Below are 11,516 nucleotides of genomic sequence, written 5' to 3'. Positions count from 1 at the left end.
TTACTGGCTTCAGATTGTAAATGAAATGGACATATTTTTTTATACAACAACATTTCTTGGTTTCAATATCTGATGTTATCTTTGTACTATTTTCAATTAAAAATAGGGTTGTAAATGATCATCACTGCATGTTGTTTTTACTTGCATTTTGCACCCTGTCCCAAATTTTTTGGAAACAGAGTTGTAGAATAGTAGTCAGATTCATGTAGAATAAACAAGAAAACAACAATGAAACACTGACAATCCATGAAGCTGTGATAAAAAGGCAATGGACTCAAAACGCACCACGGCGCAAACAAAACAAACACAGAAATAACCATTCACAGGGCAAACAGTATCATCTACAGAGTGGAGAATAGCAAAAGGCCTTTCGTTTGTCTGAGAAGCTTCCCTAACTTCACTCCCATAGCAACTGCCCCTTAGGCAACTCTTTGGCTAATGTGGCTTGACTCACTTTACTCACAACAAAAAAAATGCTTCGGGGTAGTTTGACTGGCCAGAATGGCTGTCTATCAATAATGCAATACTGCAGAACAGCAGCCTGCCATGCACACTTATTCAGTCACTCTGAATGTGCACTTTGGTTCACCAGAAGCGTCTCTGTACAGCCACACGCGTACCTGAGTCAACCGTGAATGCAGCATTTGGACTGGTAAGGCTCTAAAATGTAGATGAGAATAGACAACAGCTTAAACTCAAGTTTTCTTTTCTTCTGTCAGGATTAATCCCAAACAATGTTTACAACATTCTTCTGGCTCGAGGGAAAGTAAAACTTGAGATTTTGTATTACTGGATTACATAGCAAGTAGAATATTACACATTTATAATCATTGAAGTAAATATTGATTTCTTCAATTAGCATATGTGATTTATAGTTAGGGTGGATTCAGGTGTTGTGATGCAGGGCATTATAGATAATGAGCTGCATAGGTGGATCATGCATGCCATAATGTCTGACACATAAAACCACTATTATATTTCCTACCAAATTGCTCAATGTATAGTGATATTTATAGAATTATATTAGTATATTACAATTACATAATTATAATACTGCATTCTTTTCATCATAAGTTATCATTATCATATCTCAAGAAAGCCCGTTGAGTATTTTCAACTGACATATGGAGCTCATCGGATCCACGCAGACGGCCACATACGCACGGCCCAAGATCAGCAACTTCTTACCAGCCATTTCCACTATGGCATCCAGTTATAAGAATTTTCAACCAGCCCTGACCGCCAACCAGAATGCCAACACGCCCTGGAGGACTAACACCTACTTCAGGACCGGAAGTGCTATTCCTTCCATCATGTCCATCTCCCAGAGGGACAACCTAGAGCTGGTCCGGGCCAATACTATGTTCTATCCATCCAACAGAACAGCACTGAATACCCGTTATACACCAGATGACTGGTTTAAATCCAACTACAGCAACTATCGAGAATCGGAGTCGTCTAGGAACAGTGCGGAGAGGCTGCGGAGGGACACGATCAGGCTGATTCAGGATAGAGAGCAGTTGACCCGCAGGACACAGGAGAACACCAGCAGGAACCTCGGAGAGAGGCTCAATGACATCAGCTTCTGGAGATCTGAGCTGCACCATGAGATTGACAACATGGTAACAGAGATAGCAGCACTAAATGAGGTGAAAAGAAGACTGGAGAGAGCCCTCGCTGAGACAGAGGGGCCACTGCAGGTGAGAAGTGTGTGGGCATTTTTAAAAGCAGTACAGGTCTATACGGTCTACAGAATAACAAAACTTCACAGATCTATTCTCTCTACAAATACTTACTTGTGAGTTTTCTTTTCTCAGTATAAACCTGCTAAGTCTTTAATATGTTGTTGCCAACCAACAATGAACAATGAATGCATTATTGCCAACTAATAACGAACAACTAAATGTCCCTAAGCTTTGATGGGCAGTATGTGGATCATACTATAGGCTAGAGATGTGCATGTTTTCTATGTCCTGTAATGACAGCTGCAGCATCTATGTATTGTATATGCATATACAATTACGCAGTACCGTCCAAGTCCTCAACACCAAAGCACATTATATAAAGCCATTTGTCTTACAAACAGGTATGTTTTGCTTATGAACACACCACATCATTATAACAGATACAAATAAACAAACAAAGTAAATAAGTAACAATTTTTTTCTCATGATATTGTGAAAAACCGTTTAATTCCAGATTTTTCCTGGACGTCCCCAATCATCATGCATTTGTTCAATTCAATCACTAGCATACTAGCATCACTTGATTTAACATAATGAAGTGTTAATTAGCCAAACTAGATATTGGAAAACATCCACAAACAACACTGAGCTGCCATGGTTAAATGAACACAATGACATATGTATAGTATTCATGTTATTTGTATTATATGCCTTATATTACTATGCCTTTATATTACTTTTGTATTTATATTATGCTTTTATATTACTTTTGAAATAGAATTTTCTCAGGTGCCCAAAACTTGCATGTTACCGTACCCAAGTATATCACTTTTTTTCCACTAGTCACTAGGACTCTGTTGCTAGGTAACTGAAAATAAATGACACAGGAAGTGTCCAGGTGGTCATTCTTTAATGTCCCTATGTCAGTGATCTGGGTAAAGCTCCAGTAGCAAGATTGGGTCAGTGGAGAAGGATCAGTTTACATTGCTTTCTTACATATGTCTAGGTAACAGACACCTACAGGGTGTAAGGCACAGTGTCTTTAATGTGGAGAGAGAGAGAGAGAGAGAGAGAGAGAGAGAGATACAAATACAGACAGACACACACTGTTTTGTCTGCCCAAAAACAATTCAGGTTTGATAACAGGCTTATGAGTTCATTCAAGGAGATTCAGGAGTACTATAGTAATTAATGACCTTGAAGTCAAGTGACCAATTGACAGGTCAATGCCCTTCCTTAAACTGTGGAAATGGGCTTCAATGCATAGCTTTTCTTTTGCAGATGTCTCAGGAATGCTTGTTCCACCGAGAGAAGAGGATGTCCATTGACCTTGTTCATGACGATGTGGAAAAAGATCTGATCAAGGTAGAGTCTGGCATGCAAAGCATTTAACCTTAATCCCTTAAAATCTCAGGTAAATTTTGTCCTTTTTAGATGATTAAAAAGTAACTGCTAGAGAAACAATACAAACTGATTGAGCTATTGTTCAGATATAGAACATTGAACTTGCTGGCCATTTAAGAGTTTAAAACGAACATAGTCATTGAGAGGTGATTGACCATTGAATTGATCAGGCTTACTAATGAGACTAATTAAGATAGCAAGTAATGATAGCTCATAACCACTATTTTGCATTGTGCAGACTGCATAACCGAACCACTATGGAATTGTTGCTTATGCTTGTTGCTAAACAGTGGTTTCTGACTCTATACAGCATGTTATTATCTATAACAATGAACAAAAGTCCGTACTATTACGATGCTATTGTTTATCCATGTGCAATTGTCCTTTTTTGTAGATAACAGCACATCAAGTCTATTTGATCATTGCAACTAGTTATTAGGCTCATAGATCCAATGCAAAACCAAAAAAGCAAACTTCAGACACCAAACATGTCATTACTGAACAATTAATGTGTAAAAGTTTGAACCATTGCTCTGTAATATCATCATTATACTGACTGCAGCCCTTACTCTGTATTATGTTGTATTTATTCACCTTTTCTTAGGAAGTGGAGGTGATAAAGTCGTGTCAGGAGAGAATGAGGAGGAATTTGGACAAAGCCATTGCACAGCTAGCGTGAGTTTCAAGTAAACATTTTACAGCCAGTCTTTAATCTTCCCCTTAAAAAAGCACAAACAAGTGAGGGAAGAGAACACAGTGATTGCTATGTGTGGGTGTTTGTGTATGTGCATATGTATGTGAACCCATGTGTTTTCTTAGTTCAAATCGAGCATGCCAGCATGAACTGGAAAGAGATTTGAATGACAAGGTCACAGCCCAGCGCATTGACGACAGGTGTCACCAGATGCGGAACACCTCGGACGGCATCAGCTACTACAGAGGCATTGAGCGCCTTGACCCATTGTGAGTTTCACAACCATTATATGTTTAGCTTATTACACTCGAAAGGGGTTATCTGGCTTACAAGCTGAAAATAATAATAATGATCAATAAGTAAATAAATTGCATTTTATGCTGAAATAACAGTCCATTCATAAACTCTACTGGACTGAATGTACATGTGTGGTATAACAGAGTTCATGCACTTTTTTTTTTTTTTGGTGTAATGTTTTTTCTATTTTATTATTCTATATCTGCCATTATTAAGAACACAAATTCCAAAATCAATAAAAACAAACTAACAAAAAACCTTTATTCCTGCTAGAATAGCTCTAGAACATATTTAACATGCTTTATCAAGATACTGTGGAGCAATAACATTTGAACAAGTCTTCAAAGATACTTACCTATAGCTGCTGACAGATGCATTACCTGGTTCCCACCCTGTGTGGGTGACATAACGAGCAGAGTGGTCAGCCTGTGAATAAAGTCAGTCTAATTCTATATATATATATATATATATAAAATATACAGGGTATATAATACAAGATATAAATATGTAAATATATAGTTAAATATATATGTATTTATATTTCTTGTGTGTATATATATATATATATATATACATACATACATACATACATACATACACACACTCCAAAGACATGCTTTCAGGCAAATTAGAGATGTTAAATTGCCCCTTGGTGTTAATGTGTACGTCTGTGTGTCTGCGCTTTGATGGACTGGTGGCCTGTTCTGGATTCTTCCTGCCTCCCGCCCAAGGAGTGCTGGGTTCCAACAATGCCCCCACCATGACCCAGGAGGATAAGCAGCCTAGATAATGTGTGTGTGTATCACATTGCAATAAAAAAAAATGATTAAAAATGCACTTAAAATGGGTTAATTTTGCTACTTAGTTACTATAAATGCGTGTTTGGTCAGGGGAGTTAAAAAAAAAAAAAGGAAGGTCTTCTGTAAAATGGACACTTAAAAGGTCAAAGAACAAATTGATGTAGGACACAAACACCATGAAATACCAGGAAGTATTGCAACAGTACTTGCGTCCCTGTGAAAATCTGCAGACTATGCCTCAAATGTTCACAGAGCAGTATATAGGGAGGGTATGGTGTGTTTGTCAGTGAGGTTTATCACACTGAATCATCGTTATCATAAACCAAATGCGCTGGACCAATTAAACCCCTGAATGCTTGTTAAGAGGTTGAATCAGTCAAATATGGTGTTAACTGCTTAATTGTATCTAACAGACAGATTTTTCTCTTTTTAACTCTCATCAAAGCCTGAGCTTACCTGATTCCTGGTCAAAATTCACGGATGATAACATCCTCCACTCTCAGAGTGAGCGAGCTGCATCCCATAAACTCCGAGATGAGATCGAGGTGCTGCTCAACACCACTTCCAATGAGATGTGGAACCAGTTCAACACCGTCAATGTAGCGTTCACCAACCGCATTTCTGAGATGGCTGAAGCCAAAAACAGCCTGCAGACTCATTTGGCCAAGGTGAGGTATACAATGCCCATATCCCTGCTCATGTCCCTGCTTAACCTTGACGAAAACAATTATAAAAGACCCTTAAAACTACTGTGTGGTTGTTAGCCTACAACCAAGGCTTTCTTTCTGTGCGGCCTTTTTTGAAATTGGTCATCTAGCAATCTGTTTGTGCCGGATCATTTCTTTGCATGCTTTGTGGTGAAATCCAACATCATTTGTGAAATTCTCAGGCTGTTGTTATTCATTCTCAGAGGCATAACTTTAATCCAAATAGTTCATTTTGAATCATGGTAACAACAACCAGCTGCCCTTGGATATGTGACCATATTTCCATTGAAGTTTCATTAACATTTCCTGTAACAAATAAGGTAATGGGGTTCTTTCCACAGCTTGAGTTATCTCAGTATAATGATGGCTGACTAACAAGCCCTTTGAATGCATTTCTCAATTCTACAAAATGTACAACCTCCAGATTCCCCCACCATCCTTCATGATTGGATCAGTGTGTGTGCTAAATTCAGATGCCGCTGCTGTAATTGCATTATAGGCACAGGCATTCAAATAGGCCAAACTGGGTTTTCTGCTAAATACTGCTAAAGAGGACCTGGAAGAGTGAACTTGTTGCACCATGCATGTGTGATAACACACTATGCTATTGTGCAGAGGTTTAACTGAAGGCCATGATGAGGCCCCCATGCTCTCTGGCTGGCTTAAGCAATTGACAGCTCTTATCAGGGGCACAAGGTAACCAATAAAGCACTGCCACCTGGGCTTAGCGCTTTAGTGACTAGACAACTGTGAATACATCAAATGTGCAAAAGGGAAAAAAGAGCAGATTGGAGCCAAGTTAAAAATAATGTGACCATGAAAAATTAGTATTTTAATGAGTGAAAATATGGGAGATTTCCTTACTTGACTCTTTGCGCATTATCCAGCTTATCTCTAGACATGTTACTTTTTTCAAGTAATTTAAGTGAAATTGTCTTACCTTTAGTTAATAACTTTCATTCAAGCATTTGTTTTGGAATTTGCACCGAGACAGAGCGATCATTTCAGTATTTTAATAAGATTTAGGTTGAAGTGATATACATAAGCCAGAGTTGAGTCTTGAGTATCTGGTGTGTGAGTATGAGTTGAGTCTCACATCTTTAGTCTTGCTATTACCTGCAGACACTGGATTTTACAACAGTAAACAATGACTGGAAACCTATCATTTTAAAATATGTTAAAAGAAATTTATGGAAAAACATTCAGTCTAAAGGAGAGAACTGAAGCATTTCATGGCATAAATATGGTGTTTAAAGGAAAGTGGCAAAACAACTTGAAATGGCTGGTTTGTCTGCCATTTGTATAGCGAGTGTGCTAGCTATCTTGATAATCTGGCTATTTTTTAAGATAGATTAGCTTACAACTTCATCTTAATTGGTGATTGCTAATTAGCATGCTCACTGTCTAGACTACTGTGATGTGCGATCAGAAAGCCGATGCTCACGGCTCAAAACCAAAGGTGAAGTTTTACTTGGGGACAGGCAGAGAGGAGTCAAAAAACAGGCATTGGTCATATCCAGGATGATCCATAAAGTAATCAAGGCAAACAACACAAGATAGGGCAAGGCAAAAAACCAAAGTAGCAAACAAACCAGGCGTAGATACCAAAAGGGAAAACAGGGTCAAGAGAAATAACAGGCAGGAAGTCATACACGAAGATAATAAACACAGGAAAGAATGCTCAGTAAGTCTCCAAAGAAAATAATACTTCACAAAGAGCTAAACTAAAGCCTGGTCTTATATCTATCCTAAACTATCACATGACCATACTCCACAGCTGTGAGGAATCAGTATTCAGGTGATCTGGATCTCCGATAGGTCGATGGTGTTGTGTCCTGGGTCATGTGATCCTGCAATTGAGCTTGGGAATTTGTAGTCCTGAAGCATATGTGGATTGGTAGCAGCCGTGACAACTACTTGCTAGCCACGATGTTCCAAGTTGTTTTACCTATTTACACTGAGATTACTACACATTGCAGTTCATTCTGTCCATCAGCATGAAGGTATTTTATAATGAAATGCTTGTTCTCTGAAGCTGTGTTGAACCTGATGTTACTGAGGACTCAAATAGCACTGTAGTAATGACCACACAGGACTGAAGCCAAACTGACTGGTCAGAAATGTAAAGTTGGAAATTAAAGATTATATTCTTTTGCCACATTAAGGTTGGCAGTCCTGAGTTAATCAGTCTGGTTTGTATAGTGTTTAGGCTTAAATTTCAGTCTTTGGTCTTGAGTCTGACCTGAGTCAGTTAATTCTGAGACAAGTTGTGAGCCGGGGCAATTTACAGTCATCCTGAGTATGAATTTATAGTTTGTGACCCATCTCTGGCATTAACATAATTTGGCTATTAAATGTATTGGTGGTACTAATACAACCTCAATTGATATCTGTTTAATTTGCACATAGTTTTTAATATTCCATTAAATTTCATCTTCTTTTATCAACTATAAAACATCAAATTAGGTCTACATTTTATTTTCAGCATGAATTCAGGATAGTGTTTTGATCCACACTTACATTGAAAAGGTAATCATCTTCAACTCACTCACATCTCCAAATACACTTCTGTCTCTCTCAGACCCTTCAGGAGATCTTTCAGACTGAGATGCTCATTGAGGCCCTGAAAAAGGCCATTCGTGATAAGGAGAGCCCTCTAAAGGTGGCACAAACCCGTCTGGAGGAGAGAATCCGCAGGCCCAATGTAGAGCTCTGCAGAGATAATCCACATCACAGGTGGACCCCTTATTCCACACTTTTAAGGCGATTTTTTTTTTTTTTCTTTCAGGAAAATAAAAAAAAGGATCCAATTTGCTTGTCAAAAACCCTCAAGATTTCACTATTGAACAGGTACAACTGTTTTCTTTTTGGGGCTTCATCTTGTTTTTGCCCTCTCAGGTTGGTGATTGAGGTGAGGGAGATTGAGGACACCATTCACAAACTGAGGGAGAGGCTGATGGAGGCTGAAAACACTCTGCAGAACCTAGTGAAGACCAAAGTGGCTCTGGAGCATGACATCTCAGTCAAGGCCAACTCCCTGTTCCTGGATCAGGAGAAATGCATGAGCATGCGGAAAAGCTTTCCCAGCACCCCACGCTTGGTGGGCTATACTTAGAGCCTGCCTTTCCCCTCTCATCTGGGTCCAAATTTCCCATTTAAGAAATAATAAGGTCCATGTAAAGCAGAAATAACAATATGTTAATATGTTCTGAGTTTGTCACATCATAGAAAAATGTGTTATTAGCCACTCATTCAAATTTGAGTGATTACAAAAATGGGCAATTATGTAAAATTAGGTTTCAAAATCATAAAAAAAAATCATTCTCTGCTCTGCAATTCTGGGAGGGGGCGTGGTGTCCACTGAAGATGTTGAAACCATGCCCAATTGGAAAAGGGGCTGCCTCTCTTCAGCTTCATGTTCACCAAAATGTAACTGTTACACTATTTAAGGTGGAACAGGAAAATTCAAACAAGAAGCTGGCAAATAGGAAGCCAACCTCAACTTCATACTAACATTAGCATATCTGTTAGCTTGCCAGGTTGAGCAGCAAAGCCTCTCTTCAATTGAAATGAAGCCATGATCAAAGCTTCAGCTGGCACAAACACACAGAGTTTGCTCTGTCTAGCAGCTTTATTATATACATTTACGGCATTTGGCGGATGCTCTTATCCAAAGCGACTTACAATTTGATCATTTTACACAAGTAGGCGAAGGTAGTGTTAGGAGTCTTGCCCAAGGACTCTTATTGGTATAGTATAGGGAGCTTACCCAGGTGGGGGATTGAACCCTAGTCTACAGCATACACCACATTATCCGCACAGCCATAGAAAGGACACTGACCAACCCAAGAATCAACCTTGTTCCTTTCACTCTGCAATGGTGTAATGGCCATTTTTTTTTCTCCTATATATGCAAGTTAGAAATAGATATTACTGACTAGTATAAACTAGCCAAGTAAAGTTAGGCTGGGAGAAGCACTGATGCTAATGCATTTTTATAATGTGTTTTTATAATGTTATAGTGTTAGGGGAGGGGTCATGCTGAGCATGGCTCCAGTGCACTATGATTTAAGGCCTGCCTAAATAATCCTGAACACAAAAATGGAGAAAGAGTTTAAAGATCTAACTCCACAATTCAGTAATACATTGTTCACAGTCTTCTCATGAGTTTCAGCAATTGGTTTCTAACACGTATAAAGTGTTTAAAAACAAATCTCCCAATTTACTTTACATGGACTTTACATGGGTTTTTAATATGTAAAAACCTCACCAAAAACAATGTAATCAATTCTGTTTAAAAGAATAAGAGCCAGTTAGCACTACTGGTGTTTTGAATAAAATGATCCCGTAAGGCAGTTGCATCTGACTGTGCCTGCAAAGAAACATTTACAGAAGCAATTGACTGTATTGAGAGATTACCAAGTGACACTTGGAATTTTGGTGGAATTTGTTGAAATTCTCCTTTCACAAGCTTAGAATTAGCTTATCAAATGTAATGTTAAGCTTAAAAAAATTAAACAAAGTCCTTCAGAGTGGTTTGATCATCTAATGAAAGTTACACAGGGAGTCTTTTTCATGATGGTGGCAATAGGACCAGACCTCTGAGGAGTTGAATGCCTCTTAAAGCTCCGTCAAAGAAGGCTATTACATTATATTGTTATGAATACTCTGCCTGATTCCTGAGACCTTGTTTTGAGAGAGTTTTCAGAGAAGATTAGCGACAAAAGCATAATCCATTCATGGATTAAAAAATAAGAATAATAATAAAAATCCATTGATGGTGGAGAAGTCGAGCATTCTAAAGACAAATAGTCCCCAATTAACTGTTCAGATTTATTACTATTTTACATTCTCAACATTTAAGTATAACAATTCAATGAATCCTTTGACATCAAACAACTCTGGTGAATTTTTTTTTTGCCTTCCAATAATTTAATTATGTGGAAATGTTTAAAAAACTGTGGGATTTCTCTTTAAGCATAGCTTTGTTATTTAATTATATATTTTAAGGCCCTTGATTATAACTATAAATTATTCAGTAAATGCTATGAAACTAATTTGTAAGGGTGGATTTTACCCATCGTCACGAGACTGGAATTTGTCGATTGATTTACTTAAATTAAGGTTAACAGCGCAGTGTGTATATGACAGCTATGTGACTAAGACGTCTCCTTCTTACTGAATTACTTGGCTTCTGACTTCTTTATAAACAAGACATGCACAATATCTACTACTGGTCCTGTATTGGTTCTTCAGGGTTTTATACAAGAGGCTACACTTCAGTATGTATATATATATATATATCATCCTTTAAACATGTGGTCAAGTCTTTTTTAAGGTCCTTTTGTGATCTTTGTTCTTTCTACTGCACACCATTTAGCAAACCCATCCTGTTCTCAGTGTCACATGGTTTTTTCTCTGCACAAACTGAAAAAGAACAGCACTTCTTTTCATGACCCTCTGAAGTTCAAACACCCACCAGAGAAACAGATGTGGAGACAGTCAGGCAGACACATGTGTTTGAGTAGAAACTGAGTGCAATCTAAACCACATGTCAGCATTCAGACACCCACCCCTGATTTTACACATACTGTAAAAGTTTTGGATTTCTCCCTTCTACCTTGTGACAGATAAAGCAATACCTTCCTTTGGTCAAATGCGTTCGGTTTATATCATTTTTATTGCTCACTGATTCTTGGTCAGTAAGCTTTAACACTGTGAAATAGCCTCTAACTACACACCTCTCACTCGTACTGTTATGATCTTCATTATCCTGGCCCAACAGAATGAAAGCTGCCCTATGTCAGCTACAGCTCATGGTCATTCATAAATTCTTAAAGACTATCCAATGGAATTTGGTGTTTTGATCTTGAATACAGAGCACATATAAGTGCCAAGAAGTTCAGTGTTGCCCACAGTAACCAGACAG

General features: G+C 38.2%; 1 protein-coding gene across 2 annotated transcripts; it reads left to right on the top strand.

Annotated features, from left to right (window-relative positions):
* Positions 1-534: 534 nt before the first annotated feature.
* tekt3 (tektin 3) lies at positions 535-10,902 on the top strand. Of its 2 annotated transcripts, none has more exons than XM_017700757.2 (8): positions 535-652; positions 1,075-1,700; positions 2,967-3,050; positions 3,694-3,764; positions 3,909-4,052; positions 5,326-5,548; positions 8,169-8,323; positions 8,486-10,902. In XM_017700757.2, exons 2-8 carry the CDS (start codon positions 1,125-1,127, stop codon positions 8,700-8,702), a joined length of 1,470 nt encoding a protein of 489 aa, XP_017556246.1. In that variant the 5' UTR covers positions 535-652; positions 1,075-1,124; the 3' UTR covers positions 8,703-10,902. The 2 variants fall into 2 exon arrangements, with proteins under 2 accessions (XP_017556246.1, XP_017556255.1); XM_017700766.2 differs by having other exon boundaries at positions 549-652; positions 1,096-1,700.
* Positions 10,903-11,516: the final 614 nt, after the last annotated feature.

This window comes from Pygocentrus nattereri, chromosome 13, assembly GCF_015220715.1.
Source record: "Pygocentrus nattereri isolate fPygNat1 chromosome 13, fPygNat1.pri, whole genome shotgun sequence".
Taxonomy (NCBI): Eukaryota; Metazoa; Chordata; class Actinopteri; order Characiformes; family Serrasalmidae; genus Pygocentrus; species Pygocentrus nattereri.
The sequence above is the reverse complement of the archived record's forward strand: the minus strand, read 5'-3'. Positions and strand labels throughout refer to the sequence as shown.